This window comes from Salmo salar, chromosome 12, assembly GCF_965601325.2.
Source record: "Salmo salar chromosome 12, fSalSal1, whole genome shotgun sequence".
Lineage (NCBI taxonomy): Eukaryota > Metazoa > Chordata > Actinopteri > Salmoniformes > Salmonidae > Salmo > Salmo salar.
This window is the reverse complement of record NC_138302.1, coordinates 88236743-88255245: the sequence shown is the minus strand read 5'-3', so window position 1 is coordinate 88255245 and position 18503 is coordinate 88236743. Positions and strand designations below refer to the sequence as shown.

The window sequence follows — 18503 nt, the reverse complement described above, 5'->3', positions numbered from 1 at the left end:
CCTTCAGCAGCAGGTTCCTCACGGTCAGGTTCTCCAGAGGCAAGTTCCTCTGGGACAACTGTAAGAGGTTCTACTGCGGCAAGTTCTTCAGGGGCAGGTTCATCTGGGACAACTGGAACAGGTTCTACAGGGGGAATAAGGGGGGTTAATAGCCTCAGCTACCTCTGTCTTGACTTCAGTGATAACAAAATAGCAAATTCTTTGGTTTGGCCTTTCCAATAGGTTCAGGAGATTAATAAGTGAAAATAACATGTACATGGCGGCAAAATAAAGGAAACTTCAACATTAAGCGTCTTAGTGTTTGGAACTCTATTGGAGTGATGCAACACCATTCTTCCACAAGAAATCCTATCTTTTGGTGTTTTGTTGGTGGTTGTGGAAAACGCTGTCTCAGGCGCACACTCCAGAATTTCCCATAAGTGTTAAATTGTGTTTAGATCTGGGGACTGACCCACACACACACACTTTAAACCCCATATCCTTGTTTGAGACCCTTCTTTCAAATTCACTGAGATCTCTTCTTCTAGCCATGGTAGCCAACATTTTTATACATCACCCTAAGCATGATAGGATGCTAATTGCGTGTGGAAGTACCTGCTTTCAATATACTTTGTATCTCTCATTTACTCAAGTGTTTCCTTTATTTTGTCAGTTATCTGTATATTTCAGCATAAAGAAAGTAATTATTCTTAGTGTTTGTCCCCATGCTGTCCAAACACAGATTAGAGTATGGTGTGGACGTAGGATTAGCTTCCCTCAATGCAGGGGAAATGGGAGGAGTGTGGAGTAGAGTGTAGTGTTAACTCCTAAATAGCTTACATACTTTCATTCTATACAGCTAGGGGTATTTCTGCTACCAACCATCAAGACTAGAGCATCAGACACTCCACCTGGCAGTATTACATAACATGTACCACCAAGGCAGGGCAGACGGCTCCCCTCCCCATATTACATTTCAACATAAAGAGCTTTCATTTGCGTTCACAATTAAGTAAGGAGTTAACCATGGCCCTGCCATGTATAGCAGTTCTGATGACACCCTAAACAGCACAGTCCAATGTGGCCCGGTACAAATATTTAGCATACCTAAAAGAAACCTGTTCCATATGGTTCTGATCAAATTAAAATACACACCAGAGTCAAAGAGGTCTGAGATATAATCCGTAAAGGTTACTATAAATAAACATAACCAAGTCTCAATTGAATACATTATAACTAACTAAACAAATTGACTGAATTCACTAAATTACAAAAAGGGTGTTTCAAATCAAAGCTCAGGACATACAGATATAGAATCCTAATTTGATCCCTTTTGTTGCTGAGAGTTGCAGGAAATGCAGATGAGCCTGCTGATTTACATACATTCACTGAAAACCCCCACAAACACAGTTATATTAACAGTTGAACACTTTATGTAGCCTACTTTTGGCCAGCTAATAGCCTAACCACCGATCAAGGAACATTATGGACTAAACATTAAAATCCTGTTGCTGCAGGATTCATTTGCTGTGACAATATAGGGTCAAATTAAGATCCTACATCTGGGACATAGGTTAGAGTGATTGATTAGTTGATTTAACACTTCAAAAAATTAAAATACATTAACCTTTATTTAACTAGGTAAGTTGGTGAAGAACACATTTTTATTTACAATGATGGCCTACACAGGCCAAACCAGGACGACGCTGGGCCAATTGTGCCCCGCCCTATGGGACTCCCAATCACGGCCAGTTGTGATACAGCCTGGATTCGAACCAGGGTGTCTGTAGTGACGCCTCTAGCACTGAGATGTAGTGCCTTAGACCGCTGTGCCACTTTGGAGCCCCAAAAATGTAGAGCAGTGGCTTATTTACTTGTTCAATCAATCAAATGTATTCATAAAGCCCTTTTTACATCAGCCGATGACAAAGTGTTATACAGAAACCCAGCCTAAAACCCCAAACAGCAAGCAATGCAGATGTAGAAGCACAGTGGCTAGGAAAAACTCCCTAGAAAGGGAAGGAACCTAGGAAGAAACCTAGAGAGGAACCAGGCTCTGAGGGGTGGCCAGTCCTCTTCTGGCTGTGGTGGATGGAGATTATAACAGTACATGGCCAAGATGTTCAAACGTTCATAGATGACCAGCAGGGTCAAATAATAATCAGTGGTTGTAGAGGGTGCAACAGGTCAGAACCTCAGGAGTAAATGTCAGTCAGCAGCTGGCGGTGCAGAACATAGCTGTACTGCCAGTGCCAGCAGAAGCAGCATCAGAGGAATTCTCATGACTGTCTTCCTGATGTCCTCTCTTACAGTAACTAGACCAACGCCCCTAGCTGAGTCTAAAGGAGCTGCAGCACAGCTAAGCTCCCCCACACTACCTTCCCTGACAGCAGTGGAGGCTCTTCAGTCAGTTACTCACTTCTACCAGCTTGGACCAGAGATAGAGTAGAATTCCAAAATAAGCATGAAGTCGTGTGTGTCATGGAGTGTGAATGTGGGGGCTTGACGTGTAGGGGCTAGGGGAGGGTCTCCGGGAGCTGGGCGGGGAAAAGGACATGCATGTCTTGATAAACCTATGATTGCTGACTGTAACCTTCCTGGGAGACTATTCTAGTCCAGGAACGTGTGGAAAACAACATATGGAGCCTGTCATTGACATGGAAGAAAGAGTTCCAGTATGAACTAGTACTGTAATGCTAGTACTAATGTATGATCCTGGAAAACCTTCAGAATTAGAGACATTTTAAACATTGAGTGCACAGAACTAAGTGGAATGAGTGAAAACACAAATATTTACCAAAAACTATTTTAGGTAAATGTTTGAGGTTGTGAGCAAGGAGCTGCACTACTGCCAGGTGGGCTCTACTACCTGTTATATTCAACACTAACCTTTCAGTTTGGCTCTGATTTGTCATAATTGCTGCAATTTTAACAGTGTATATAGAAATTCCCCTACCCACAACTAGTATGGTCTAAACATACTGCAAAACTCATGTTCTGTAACGGTGATGCGAGTAACAGCTACATCTTATGTTCAAAATATGAAATAATTCACAAGTTTCTTCATGTAACTAATTCAAATACATAAAAAAATATGATAAACGCACAACCATTCCACAGTGAAGTGAACATTTTATTTGTTTAAGTGCCATTCATGCATATTGGGGATGGGGGTGGTATCGACAACTCTAATAACAAGTTATTTTACAGCACTAAACCAATACAAAGAGTAGCTGTATCACCTCATTGGACAGCAAAAGTAATAAACCGTGCAATAACCAAGAGGACAAAAAGGAGAAAAAGAAAACAAATACAAGAAATGACAAAGACAAAATCAAAAAAACATAAAAATATATATTATCAACACTGAAACACTGAATGTAGAACCATAGTACAGGTAAAAGGTAGTGTCACAAAAAGCCAACACATTTTCATCACATATATACAATATAGATATATACACATACGGTCTCACCCTCTGATTGGACAATAACAAAATACTCTATTCTTTTCCCTCTTTCATGAGTAAGACCAACCCCTTGCCTTGATGCCCCGCCCCCAGAGGAAAAAGGGATGATTGAAAAGACATTTATTTACAAGAAGCACAACAACACACCAGCACTGAATAAAATAGGCCTCAATCAGCAGTACTTCTTGGCAGTTTTCTCCGTAATGTAACAAGCCTTGTTCGGCTTATTTTCTTTTTTCATATCATCGTAATCTCTCTGGCAGGTACATCTCCAGCAGTATTTAAAAAAATGTATTGTCTTTTTAAACAAAATGTACTCACTCGCACACAGACACACAAGCACACAAGCACACACACAGTTAAGAGGGTGATCCAGTCATTGTCTTTCCCTTCCTCTTTACCTCTGATCACATCCATGAGCTCTTTCCAGCCCATCCCATCTCCTCTGAGCTGTGGGGGTGGATTTACTACATACCCTACGGCTGTCCGGGAGTTTTTCATTAGTGCCTTCATCATTACCAGTGATGAAATGCAACATACAAAACCATGGGCTGCCAAGACTTCCCTATCACTTTTATATCCACATTCTCATCGTGTCCCTCTAAACACCCATTCCTAAGGTCAGTCCCAGAGTCTGCAGCACCCACGCTGACTTCAACTAGCAATCAAATGGTCAATTCAAAATCGCTACACTGATCTCTTCTCCATAAAGTAGTCCTCCTTCACTAATGAAGCGCTCAATGGTTGACTATCTTAAGTGATCTTGGCTTTTTAACTGAATGAGCAATCAGACTGTGCTTTAAATGGCTGACTGACTAACTGACTGACTGATTTTGGCCATTAAACAAAGCCTAAACACTCAATGGGTATCCACAGGTAAGACAATCAGCCACACACAATGCTTTCAAATACAATGAACATTTGGGAATCTAACCGAAAATCCGGTACAGGTAAAAGAAAAGGAAAAAGATGGAGGAAAAGAAAGAAAAAACCATTTAAGATCATAACAATGTGCAGTATTAAAGAACTGGCTGCTAAAAGATCTGTGAAACCTTGCAGATATGCCTGGCAGTATAACTAGCTGTGAGAAGAGCTAGCACTAGTTCCAGCCAAGCTTCCCTTCTTGTCTTCTGCCTCCTGTTTCAAAAGGACAATGGCGGTTCAGTATCTACACATGTACACTGTCACAAGAGACATATTGGTGTCTGGGCCCAGCGGTGTTTATGTGATATTACAAAACAATGTCATGATTTTAGTTCTTTTAAAAAAACTAAACATTTTCAGAAATGGAGTAAAACAAAATCCAGCCAGAGATTTAGTTTATCTAAGGGGCCAATAGTGGAGGAACAAATGAAAAAGGGAAGATGAACTGTGCTCTACCCAAACAAAGCTCCCATATAGGTTCAACGCAGCACCATGATGAGGGTTCAGGGCCAGACTGATTAACGCGCCAAAGAGGGACAGAGAGGACAGGAGTGTTTCCAGCACCTCTAGTCTCCCATCCTCCATCTCCACTTGCCTGTTGATCAGATAGAGCTCATTTCTCAACATAAGAAACCCTGCCTGCAAAATGCACATCTGCTTTGAACCCTTGCTTTCATCTCTTTTTTCTGCATCTGTTTTGTGCTCGTTGATAGCATATGCAGATGATTGTAATTTTAGGGCAAACACACCTCGTTCCCTTTTTATATCGTTTTTCAGCATATTTTCTGCCTTGCAGTGTAAGTCTGACGGTCACAACCAAGAAGATATTTGGGAGATCAATTCTGATGACTTCAGACGTATAGCATCTGAATGAAGAACATTCCTATTGCTTGTAGTAATTGAGTTAAATCAGTACATTTCCTGCATCAGAAGATAATAGGAAAATATCCTACAGTTCGTTGTGCTGCATGTACACTGAGTTTAATAGATGAATAGACACCTACAGGCGTATACTTGTACTCATTCATTTTGTGTATTAACTACAAACTATTCCCTTAATACACTAGTACGGGGAAATTATAATCAATCTCATTGATTGCGGGACCAGTGGAAGGATGTAGTGATTGACAATGAGACTACTTGCAGTCTAATTATTATTTTGCCAAAGGAAAAAAAAGCCAGACAAAGGAGGGGGGGAGGTGATGAGGTCTGGAATTCATCGACCAGTTTCAGTCTTGTTGGAGTATTGGAGATAAAGGTATGACAATGTTGACAGAATAGACACAAAACCACAACAAATACTGCCGGTAATGTTTCTGAATGTACACAATTAGCTTCTTTTTTTTTAATGGGCCAGATGTGTTCTTCATGTGAAGCCTGTTGAAAACATAACCTCAGTTATTGTAAACCTTCCTACCAATAAACCCACTATAGGGGATCCTAACCTTCCTACCAATAAACCCACTATAGGGGACCCTAACCTTCCTACCAATAAACCCACTATAGGGGATCCTAACCTTCCTACCAATAAACCCACTATAGGGGAGCCTAACCTTCCTACCAATAAACCCACTATAGGGGATCCTAACCTTCCTACCAATAAACCCACTATAGGGGATCCTAACCTTCCTACCAATAAACCCACTATAGGGGATCCTAACCTTCCTACCAATAAACCCACTATAGGGGATCCTAACCTTCCTACCAATAAACCCACTATAGGGGACCCTAACCTTCCTACCAATAAACCCACTATAGGGGATCCTAACCTTCCTACCAATAAACCCACTATAGGGGATCCTAACCTTCCTACCAATAAACCCACTATAGGGGATCCTAACCTTCCTACCAATAAACCCACTATAGGGGATCCTAACCTTCCTACCAATAAACCCACTATAGGGGATCCTAACCTTCCTACCAATAAACCCACTATAGGGGACCCTAACCTTCCTACCAATAAACCCACTATAGGGGATCCATCGTCTGACCAACAAGCACCACAGGCGGCCTGCGTTTTCCATAAAATAATAAAAACGAATAGAGACAAACTCATCCAAGAGGCAGCTGAGGCCTAAAGTCAACACGAGAAGGATAACAAGCGGAACAAGTCGCTCAAATCACACAACAGTTACGGAGGGAGCTGGGGGAACTTTGGAAACCTGCTGGCTGGGAGGGGGATGGGAGGGGGATGGGAGGGGATGGGAGAGGGATGGGAGAGGGATGGGAGAGGGATGGGAGGGGATGGGAGGGGATGGGAGAGGGATGGGAGAGGGATGGAGAGGGGGATGGGAGAGGGATGGGAGAGGGATGGGAGAGGGATGGGAGGGGATGGGAGAGGGATGGGAGAGGGATGGAGAGGGATGGGAGAGGGATGGGAGAGGGATGGGAGAGGGATGGAGGGGGATGGGAGGGGATGGGAGGGGATGGGAGAGGGATGGGAGGGGGATGGGAGGGGATGGAGAGGGATGGGAGAGGGATGGGAGAGGGATGGGAGAGGGATGGGAGAGGGATGGAGAGGGATGGGAGAGGGATGGAGAGGGATGGAGAGGGATGGGAGAGGGATGGGAGAGGGATGGGAGAGGGATGGGAGAGGGATGGGAGAGGGATGGGAGAGGGATGGAGAGGGATGGGAGAGGGATGGGAGAGGGATGGGAGAGGGATGGGAGAGGGATGGAGAGGGATGGGAGGGGGATGGGAGAGGGATGGGAGAGGGATGGGAGAGGGATGGGAGAGGGATGGGAGAGGGATGGGAGAGGGATGGGAGAGGGATGGGAGAGGGATGGGAGGGGGATGGGAGAGGGATGGGAGAGGGATGGGAGAGGGATGGGAGAGGGATGGGAGAGGGATGGAGAGGGATGGAGAGGGATGGAGAGGGATGGAAAGGGATGGAGAGGGATGGAGAGGGATGGGAGAGGGATGGAGAGGGATGGAGAGGGATGGAAAGGGATGGAGAGGGATGGGAGAGGGATGGAGAGGGATGGGAGAGGGATGGAGAGGGATGGGAGAGGGATGGAGAGGGATGGAGAGGGATGGAGAGGGATGGGAGAGGGATGGAGAGGGATGGAGAGGGATGGAGAGGGATGGAGAGGGATGGGAGAGGGATGGAGAGGGATGGGAGAGGGATGGAGAGGGATGGGAGAGGGATGGGAGAGGGATGGGAGAGGGATGGGAGAGGGATGGGAGAGGGATGGGAGAGGGATGGGAGAGGGATGGAGAGGGATGGGAGAGGGATGGGAGAGGGATGGAGAGGGATGGGAGAGGGATGGGAGAGGGATGGGAGAGGGATGGGAGAGGGATGGAGAGGGATGGGAGAGGGATGGGAGAGGGATGGGAGGGGATGGGAGAGGGATGGGAGAGGGATGGAGAGGGATGGGAGAGGGATGGGAGAGGGATGGGAGAGGGATGGAGAGGGATGGGAGAGGGATGGGAGAGGGATGGGAGGGGGATGGAGAGGGATGGGAGAGGGATGGAGAGGGATGGGAGAGGGATGGGAGAGGGATGGAGAGGGATGGGAGAGGGATGGGAGAGGGATGGAGAGGGATGGGAGAGGGATGGAGAGGGATGGGAGAGGGATGGGAGAGGGATGGAGAGGGATGGGAGAGGGATGGAGAGGGATGGGAGAGGATGGAGGATGTGTTTGGACATGAACGTGTGCTACTTGCCTGATCAAGACAAGCACATAAGCCACCACTTAAACATGTCCTAGTAAATATGATTGTCTTCAAAGTAACATTTATTTTGTATGTTTCATTTTGTTTGTAAAAATGGCAGCACTCTGAAGTCTCTTCCTCTATCCTCCCAAAACGACACCTGCTCTTCTGTTCTGTATCCCACCAGCAACAGTCAGTCTCCTCGCTAGAGCGTACAGCTCGGCCTGGCTTCTTCCTCCTACTTCCACCTGCTCTGCACCACCTGACCGTTCCTCGTTAGGGGCAGAACATCTAACATTAGACAATGGAGTCCCAGTCAAAGTCATCCTGGATGTCATCAGCTGGCATGCGGTGCATCTGGAAGTTTCTGGGAGAGATCATGTGCTGCTGGTTCATCTGCGCATGGTGTCCTAAGAGAAGAGAGCAGGGGAGTTGGGCATAGTACATACACACAAAGACACACATGCACTGTGCAAGCTTCATTGGTTAAATGTGTAGTTGAATGGGAAAAGTGCTTGTAGAATGTGGAAGGATAGGTTTGATGAATACTCGGACTGTACCGTAGAGACCATCTCCTTGACTGAGACCTAGTTTAGTGAGTACTTGTATTGTATAGGTGCTGCCGCTGTTCTGTACCTGTCATTGTGGGACCTGCGCTGCTCATTGGGGGCATGTGGGGGTAGCCTGGGGGGCCCATCATAGACATGCTCTGTCTTGAGTCCATGTAGAGATTTCCTGTGGAGAGAAAGACAAACTCAAATATCGCAATCCCAAAATAATATATGCGCTAGCTAAAACAAGCCACCTGGTCCGCAGCATTATTGCAATATACACTGAGTGGACAAAACATTAAGAACACCTGCACATTCCACGACAGACTGACTGACGACTTCAATCAGTGTAGATGAAGGGGAGGAGACAGGTTAAACAAGGATGTTTAGACCTTGAGACGTGTATGCGTGTCATTCAGAGGGTGAACGGGCAAGACAAAATATTTAAGTGCCTTTGAACGGGGTATGGTAGTAGGTCCAGTTTGTGTCAAGAACTGCAAAACTTCTGGATTTTTAACTCAACAGTTTCCTGTGTATCAATAATGGTCCACCACCCAAAGGACAACCAGCCAACTTGACACAACTGTGGGAGGCATTGGAGTCAACATGGGCCAGCAGCCCTGTGGAACGCTTTCAACACCTTGTAGTCCATGCCCCAACAAATTGCAAATTGAGGCTGTTCTGAGGGCAAAAGGGGGTGCAACTCAATATTAGGAAGGTGTTCCTAATGTTTTGTACACTCAGTGTACATTTACATAAAGGAAAATGCCACCAATGTCCAGTGATCTGTAGTTTTAAATGCAATAATAATGTTAGTTGGGATGCAGGTTAGAGGTGAGGAGTCACCCACCTGTGGCCATGTGCTGGCTGGGCTTGTTGGGGTGCATGGAGCCATGGCATACGGGTACGGGCTGCACTGCCCCCTGTGGCTGAATGACGCCGGTGCGGGCGAAGAACTGGTTGATAGATGAGCAGAGATCTGCAATCTGTGTGGGCTCCAGGGCCCAGTTGTTCTGCTCTGCTAGTCTCATGCTCTCCTTCAGTCCTGCACAGGGTCAAACATACATATCATCAGCCAAGGAAAACAACAGCAATGTACAGCCGCCTCAGCGGCTCACCAGTCCAAACCTTTCAGTAGTACTAGCTGCTAGCCACTGCAGAGAAATGTCTCAACGACAAGTTAGTCATAAAAATCTCCGGTCAAATCATCCACACCCCATAAATGTGAAAAGTGGGTGTAGATACGTTTATCTATGTTAAAACATTTAAAATGCTTTAATTACATAAGTAAACTTTATCGGTGATAATTAAAACCGCCTACCTTGCAATTGTATAGTGTAATTGGATCAACTCTGTGACCTGCTGAGCTACACTGTTTGGTAATTAAACTTGAAGGCAGTGTTCTTTAATTGCAGAGCTCCTTCAAATTCAACTGTTGATTGGCAACACGTCAGCACACCAACAAAAATAGAGAACTCCAATGTGTCTAATGGTGCTCATCATGGGCAATCAGCCATGAAATAATTAGGATAAAATGACTCTTGTAAACACAATAAACAGCTTTTAAAATGTCAGTGAAAAGAATACAGGTAGACAGTAAGAAAACGGTATTAAACGCAGGCCTAACACATTGAAAAATAAGCAGCCTGTATAGTTATCCTATTTCAGGCTGAAATTGGATGTGTCAATGCAACTGCATTTACATAATCCTTCATGGCCACACCTTGAAAAGGTGAGAGGTCGACGTCAGCCCAGTTATAACTGCTGGCAATACGGCAGCTCTCTTTCAGTGCGTCCAGATTTGGATACCAGTCAGAGGGCAGACCTGTAAACAGACGGAGCACAGACTGGTTTTTAGAGGCTGGAGGAGTCCATAAGTCTCCACATTTCCTGCAACGGTACTCTACTTTGGCCACTGGTAGGAGCCAGTTCCCTCTGAAAAGGTTGCTGTGCTCCAGAGGTACTGTCTGCTGTATGGATGCAGCATTTGCTTTGTTCTCATTACAGCAAACAGCAGAAATCAGATGGTGATTTACTGTCCGTTGTCCCAAAGCAGGTCTTGGTACTTATACAGAACAAATGTCCAGCTGTGTCTAGGAGGGTTATCCCTGAGTGTATCTGAATGTGTGTGAGAAGAGAGCGGCAGGTCTTACCCGTGTTGCAGGCCATCTGTTGCTGGGCAGGATGGGGCTGGTGAGCCAGAGTCTGATGCTGCTGCTGGGAGGGGTGCTGGGTGTGCTGTGCGTGTTGGGAGGGGTGCTGGGTGTGCTGCTGCTGGGTGTGCTGCGTTTGGTGCGGACCATGCTGGGAGTGTGCAGGGTGATGGGGGTGCTGTGGGTGTTGGTGCTGGGTGTGTTGGGCGTGTTGGTTGTGTGGGCCGTGCTGGGAGATGTGCTGTGTGTGGGGCGAGCCATGGCCCGGGTGGGCGTTCTGGACGGGGAGCTGGGGAGGGTGGGACAGAGGCACCTGGCCACCGCTACTGGAGTGGTTGTTTGCCAGGCTGTTCTGGGTGCTGATGGTGCCACTGGGGGAGTGCTGATAGGAGCAGGAGGTGTGGGTCTGTTGGGACGATTCTGTTGGCATGCCCATCAAACCTGGAAGTCCATATACACACACACAAAACAGTCATTATTATTGCTCTCTGCTTAGAGAATTGAATCACTATTTGATATAAACATGCAATGTAAAATAAACTGATGTTACAATGAGACTAAACAGCTGCCATTTTGAACGAGCTAAAGGAATGTCTCAGCAGCACTAGAGAGTCTGAGCCTTTCTTCTGCACCCTGTGTTTCTTTTCACATTTGCCATTGTGCAGCAGCACTGTTTTCTAAACTGGAGCCCGAACATCTGCACACCCAACAGCAATCGTTTAGGGGAGCGGTTCTTAAGGGGCCTGTCCATTTACACGTTAGTCATTTAGAGTTGCCTTCGCCACTGCCTCAGAACACTTCCTGAAGAGGTGGATCTCTTATCGGCACGACTTACGGCAGCACTTACAGTTAAAGTGCCTTGCTCAAAGGCACATCGGCATATTTTTGACCTAGTCGGCTTGGGGTATTGAACCAGCTACACTTCCATTACTGGCCCAACGCTCTTAACCACTAGGCTAACCGCTAGGCTACCAGCTTTGCCACAGTAAACCTACTTCACTGGAGTGCTTTTAGAGTTGACTCCAGCCCCTCGCCACTGCCCCAGAACACTTACTGCAGCGGTGACAAAGGTGGATCTCTTATCGGCACAGAAAGCCCATTGTCCAACCAGGGAAATACAGAAAGCAATTAGCGCGCAGCCCCAGAATAATAACGCGAGCTCATTACCTATTATCAAAGCCGGTGAATTAGCTCACTGTCTACAGCACCATTGTGTGAAATCCTCTCGCTCGTTTATTTACACTTTTTAATTGCAAGGGCTTGTCTGACTAAGAGATTTCACTTTTATGCACATAAAAAGGGAACAACTTTAAACTAATGAAACTTAGATGATAGATTAAAGGAGAGGAACACTGAAAACATTAGCATGAAATGCATTAGATTTGGGAAAGTAGGTTATACAAGGAAAAGTATTGTCTGCTTTTGCCCATAACCCACTTGTCAAGTGCTTTTTGTTCATCAGTCAATCAGATGACAAACAAAAAGCATTCCGTTCTAAAGGGCTGCCATGTTTTGGAGAGCCACACTTGATCTGACTCTGTGCAATAATAGGCCTTTATCATTATGAACTTCATCATTATGGCAAAAGCAGGTTTGATGCTGCAATCATACGAAGTGTGTATGTATGTATGTATGTATGTATGTATGTATGTATGTATGTATGTATGTATGTATGTATGTATGTATGCATGTATGTATGTATGTATGCATGCATGTATGTATGCATGTATATATATCATCCTAAAGATATACTAGATTACAGGCAGAGTAAGGATTAACATGTTTCATCCCATATAATGAATAAAGTCCACTGCATTATTCTGCTATGAACTTGCCGACTCTCTTTTATGTTTAGCATTGGGAATGAGGCCAGAGGCTTTTGCACGTGGCTTTAGCACACAGTAGACCATGAAAACACCCATACATTTGCACTACGGTTACTGTCTATTAGATAACTCATTGAAATCACTAAACCTAATTCGCACCAATTCCACTCTCCTTCGACAAAGCGTCAATTCCACAATTGAAAATTTGCACAAAGGTTCTAAATAAACATTTACATTTACGTCATTTAGCAGACGCTCTTATCCAGAGCGACTTACAAATTGGTGCATTCACCTTATGATATCCAGTGGAACAACCACTTTACAATAGTACATCTATTGTAAAGTAGAAAAAGTAGAAATAACAAAATATGAGTAAGTAGCTTTGATTTGTTGAGTTTAATTCAAAATGTAATAAGAAATAGGCCTTTACATGTGGTCATTTTATATAAACTATATAAAAAACAAACAGGTGCTATATTGTGATTTGTATCATTATCAGGATATGAAATGACCTATATCAGGATATGAGATTTTGGCCATATCGCCCAGCCCTACTACCCGGGATGCATCATCCTGCCCTCTTGATGAGCACTCACCCTGTTGGCTGAAGGACTGCCCAAAGACAGACTTGTAAAGGCTGCGGAAGGAGGCACTGAGATCTTCAAAGTCGGAGAAGAGGAGCTGCTTGTCCCTCTCTGGCATGTTGTACTGGGGCTGGAGGGGCTGCTGGAGGCTCATCGACTGAGACACCGGCTCTGGGTGGTTAGTCACCTGGGGATGGAGGAGGAGAGAGAGAAGGAGAGGAGTAGAAATAGAGGAGAGATAATTAGAGATCTTGGAGCAGTGAATTACATCTACTCAACACCTAACACTGACGGCTGTGTTCTGTCATGCAGTACAACCTAGCGGTACACACCTCCGTCTAACATACTAACTACAACACAAACCTATTACCACAGTCAAACACAGACTACAACTTTCACTTTAACTGGTGAAGAGCACCGACTACACCATCCAACACTGACGCTTGACTGGGAAACATACGTCTCAGAGACATCAATGGATATCTGCACATGGATCTGCTGGAGAACAAGAGAGCCACAAACATTTCATGCAAAACATTTTTCTACACTGAACAAAAATAAACAGGTTTGGTCCAATGTTGCAACAGCTAAAATAAAAGATTGCAGAAATGTTCCATCTGCACAAAAAGCTAATTTCTCTCAAAGTTTGTGCACAAATTTGTTAATATTCCTGTTAGTGAACATTTCTCCTTTGCTAAGATAATCCATCCACCTGACAGGTGTGGCATATCAAGAAGCTGATTAAACAGCATCATCATTACACAGGTGCATCTTGTGCTGGAGACAATAAAAGGCCACTCTAAAATGTGCAGTTTTGTCACAACACAATGCCACAGACGTCTCAAGTTTTGAAGCAGTGTGGCAATTGGGATGCTGACTGCAGGAATGTCCACCAGAGCTGTTGCCAGAGAATTAAATGTTCATTTCTCTACCATAAGCCACCTCCAATGTAGTTTTAGAACATTTGGCAGTATGTACAACCGGCCTCACAACCGCAGACCATGTGTAACTACGCCAGCCCAGGATCTCCACTTCCAGCTTCTTCACCTGCAGGATCGTCTGAGACCAGCCACCTGGACAGCTGATGAAACTGAGGAGTATTTCTGTCTGAAATAAAGCCCTTTCGCCCTCCCAGGCTGCGCCCCTTCCCAGTAATTTGACTGATTTCTTTATATGAACTGTAACTCTGAACTGTAACTGAAATTGTTGCATTATGCGTTTATATTTTTGTTCAGTACCTTTTTTGTGCAACAGATCAAGGCTTATATTTTAATCCTGTCCACTAACCTAATTAAACTGCCAAGAACCCATAATGAACATGTATAAGAAGCTAAATATCTGGTGTGTAAAGTGGTCACTCCTCAAACTAAACATCAACTACATGCCTTTGACTGTCTTGATCGCTGCTTGCATCCTTCTCAGAAAGTATTAAAAGAGAAACCAAAATCAACACAAAGCCAATACAATAGATGGCCTGCAAAATGGATTTAAAACAAAAACACTAAAGCCTTGGACAAATAAGCAATCATTTTACCCATGTAGTAGTGTGAGGGCCAATTTTATTCAATGGTGTATAAGAGTGCAGGCAATGTTGCCCTCTAACAATACGGTCTAATAAGGTTAATGATGAGAAAAACACTAATATGGAGCAATCACTATTCTATAACTGAGGATGTACCTTCATTTACATGAAGTAGACTAGATGTTTAAGAACAGTATATATCCTTTATTGCAGCATCACAGAGGTAGCTTTCAAGCCATACCAGGTTTAACATGTGAAGGACACTAATAATGGAGCTATCACTTAAAGTAGTCTTGCTGTTAGAGTACACATTCTTTAACACAACAAAGGGCTTTGCAGACATACTGGTGGGCTACAGTATAGATTGCCTTACTATAGAATCCAGTCTGAGTCTGCCTGGCTGAAGTGAGGCAGTAAGAAACAGTCTGCTCTCAGCAGCAGCAGCACTGGAGGAACATCCATCAGTCTGAACGGATCGATGCAGAGAGCCTGGAGCAATAGCACCCTGGGAAGCAGGAGGACCCCACCAAAGAAGGGGGCATCTCTGGTGGGAAGACATCACAGGCAACAGCTCTCTTTGTCTGCTCTCCAAGAGCGTGTACAGCTCTCACTTTCCCTCAACCCCCGCTGATATTCTGCGCTAGAGCACCAACCCCACGACCTCTTTAGTCTCTCACTGTCTATAGCTCTTCTGAAGGGAAACTCCTGGGTCTCTCGGATCATATGAGATATACAGTAACTAACTGGTCTGATACACTGTGTTTAAGTTCCAGGGTTACAGCTATCTACTGTGATAAGAGATTGGCATGCACTGCCTACATTCCTGTATGTCTAACTGTGATAGAGTGACAGTTATTGTGGTGCTTGTTTGGTTTTAGCTGATGTATAGCTGGGGCACTGTGGTTAGAGATTGACATGCATGTTCTAAAATCGGTGGTTTTCAACTGGTTTTGCCTTAGGATCGAAATTGAACCAGGTTGTCTGTCTCACTCCAATATTCGCATTGCGAATTTTGTTGCCAAAATGCAATCTGGAAAACGTTTAAAAAATCTATATTGCTAGTAAATGTACTAATTAAATGACAATGGAACAACAGTCCCACCTTAATTATATTTCACCCGTATTCTTGATGAAGAATGTTAAGCATGAAATACACAGAATCTCACTGCCAATAGACTGCAGATAGGTACTTGCTAGAACAAAAGCGGTACCTGCTGCCCCCCCCACATGGGGGTTCGTGATCTCTGATTGGCTCAAAGTCAAGTTGTTGGCCATTGACAAGGATTGCGATTCTACAAGTATAATCAGCAGGTTCATCACTACCGGATCGGCACGCAGCAGGTACCACTTTTGTTCTAGCAAGTACCTATCGGCAGTGAGATTCTGGGAGCAAAGAAAAAAAGGAAAAAAGAAGAGGGCATTTTCTCTGTACATCCACTGATCAACCAGTCACACTTCATATGTAATGTAGGCTATAGGATGGGAGCAAGCTAAGTGCACAGACAATGCACACAACACTACATACTTTCTAACCACTGCAGCTAGTATCGACATAATTGAATCACAATGGACTAGCTAATTTCCATGAAACAGCTGCCTGTGTTAGCTGCCGAGTTAGTGCAGTGTCCTTAGCTAGGTAGCCATGTTGTGCTAGTTAGCGAATATGCCAACTTGAGATACCTAGCAAAACATTAGCCTATGGCCTGGCACTGACAGTATTAGATTATGGAGAGTGAATTAAATAGTTTATTCGTCATCTTGCTAGGTAGTTATCTAGCTGTAGCCATCAGACAAGTATCAACAAGTTATTTTTTTTAACAACATAGCAACATTAGCACAGATAGCTTGAAATCTAGACCATAAGCAATACGCGTGGAAATGCATTGCCAAACAACACTATTGATACCTTATGATTTGGAGTATTTTAACTTTGCTGTGTGAACACAGGCAAACATTTGACAATCCTACCAGTGTGTCTGAGCTTTCAAGCTTACTGGTTTGAGACAATAATAAAATCAACCAAATCTGCTAAATAGTGCTGCTAATAAATCTATATTGAAAATAATATGATTGAACCATTTTACTTCAGAAGGTTACATTTTAAAATATAGGTTCATTATCATTTCTACACACGTTATACCTGGTTTTAGTCGTTTAAGTTCAGAATGGAGTATTTTTAATACAAATTAATTATATATTTTTTTACTCAGACAATCGCATCCCATTCAAGACCTCCCGCAACCCACCAGCTGAGAATCGCGGTTGTAAATGTTTTCTAACTGGGATCCTGTAGTTGTGTTGCTTGGTGTTAGCAGTGTGTATAGCTGTAACACTGTGGTTAGAGGAGGTTGCAGTGTGAGCTCTTACTGGTGTGTAGCTGTGCACGCTGCCCACACTGTTTAAATTGACGGAGGCCAGACTCTGGTCAGACAGGCTGTTGTTAAGGCTGCTTCTTGGACTGTCACTCCCATCCTGGTCTGGGTTGTATAACGCCACCTGAAATAAGAAGAGGCTGTGTTAGCTTTTCTTGCATACCGCACAGCACACAACCTAGAAATACACCAATAGGGTTTGACGAATAACTGCATGCCATATACAAACATTATCATTCTGATGGTGAGTCACCATTTGCCCAAATAATGGGTGGGGATGGGTTTTGAATGTGGTTTGTGTGTCTGGGAATTCCATACCTGTGTGTGAATGCAAAGCATGTGTGTACTGGATGTTATCAGAGTGCTGTTTTTGGACTGAGAGAGTGGCTGGCCAGAAACATATTTTCTGAAGCTCCACAGCTACCCGAGCCACATGGGCTCCTTCTGAATAAGTGTCCAGGTAAAGGCTCTTCTCTCTGAACCTCCACAGCTACCCGAGCCACATGGGCTCCTTCTGAATAAGTGTCCAGGTAAAGGCTCTTCTCTCTTAACCTCCACAGCTACCCGAGCCACATGGGCTCCTTCTGAATAAGTGTCCAGGTAAAGGCTCTTCTCTCTTAACCTCCACAGCTACCCGAGCCACATGGGCTCCTTCTGAATAAGTGTCCAGGTAAAGGCTCTTCTCTCTGAAACTCCACAGCTACCCGAGCCACATGGGCTCCTTCTGAATAAGTGTCCAGGTAAAGGCTCTTCTCTCTGAACCTCCACAGCTACCCGAGCCACATGGGCTCCTTCTGAATAAGTGTCCAGGTAAAGGCTCTTCTCTCTGAACCTCCACAGCTACCCGAGCCACATGGGCTCCTTCTGAATAAGTGTCCAGGTAAAGGCTCTTCTCTCTTAACCTCCACAGCTACCCGAGCCACATGGGCTCCTTCTGAATAAGTGTCCAGGTAAAGGCTCTTCTCTCTTAACCTCCACAGCTACCCGAGCCACATGGGCTCCTTCTGAATAAGTGTCCAGGTAAAGGCTCTTCTCTCTGAACCTCCACAGCTACCCGAGCCACATGGGCTCCTTCTGAATAAGTGTCCAGGTAAAGGCTCTTCTCTCTGAACCTCCACAGCTACCCGAGCCACATGGGCTCCTTCTGAATAAGTGTCCAGGTAAAGGCTCTTCTCTCTGAACCTCCACAGCTACCCGAGCCACATGGGCTCCTTCTGAATAAGTGTCCAGGTAAAGGCTCTTCTCTCTGAACCTCCACAGCTACCCGAGCCACATGGGCTCTTTCTGAATAAGTGTCCAGGTAAAGGCTCTTCTCTCTGGGTAGGTAACTACTAAAGGTCACACTACTGGCCATGTCAGACCCATCTGCTCACAGAGCGCAAATCGGTTTGGGACAACAAAGGTCTTCAATTCAACCGAGACCCTGACCTTTCAATACAGCAACGCAAGCAACCAGAGCACTGCAACACG

The 18503-nt window shown here is 44.8% G+C and overlaps 1 protein-coding gene across 1 annotated transcript in view; it reads right to left on the bottom strand.

Annotated features, from left to right (window-relative positions):
* Positions 1-8075: 8075 nt before the first annotated feature.
* LOC106565962 (forkhead box protein J3) overlaps positions 8076-18503 on the bottom strand; it is a 164104-nt gene continuing 153676 nt past the window's right edge. The window contains exons 6-12 of the mRNA XM_014133654.3: positions 17029-17157; positions 13152-13326; positions 10730-11170; positions 10300-10401; positions 9427-9621; positions 8662-8760; positions 8076-8435 (exon numbers count right to left, since the gene is read on the bottom strand). Coding sequence (XP_013989129.1) covers positions 8323-8435; positions 8662-8760; positions 9427-9621; positions 10300-10401; positions 10730-11170; positions 13152-13326; positions 17029-17157 — 1254 coding nt within the window. The 3' untranslated portion in view covers positions 8076-8322. The remainder of the gene's footprint in view (positions 8436-8661; positions 8761-9426; positions 9622-10299; positions 10402-10729; positions 11171-13151; positions 13327-17028; positions 17158-18503) is intronic.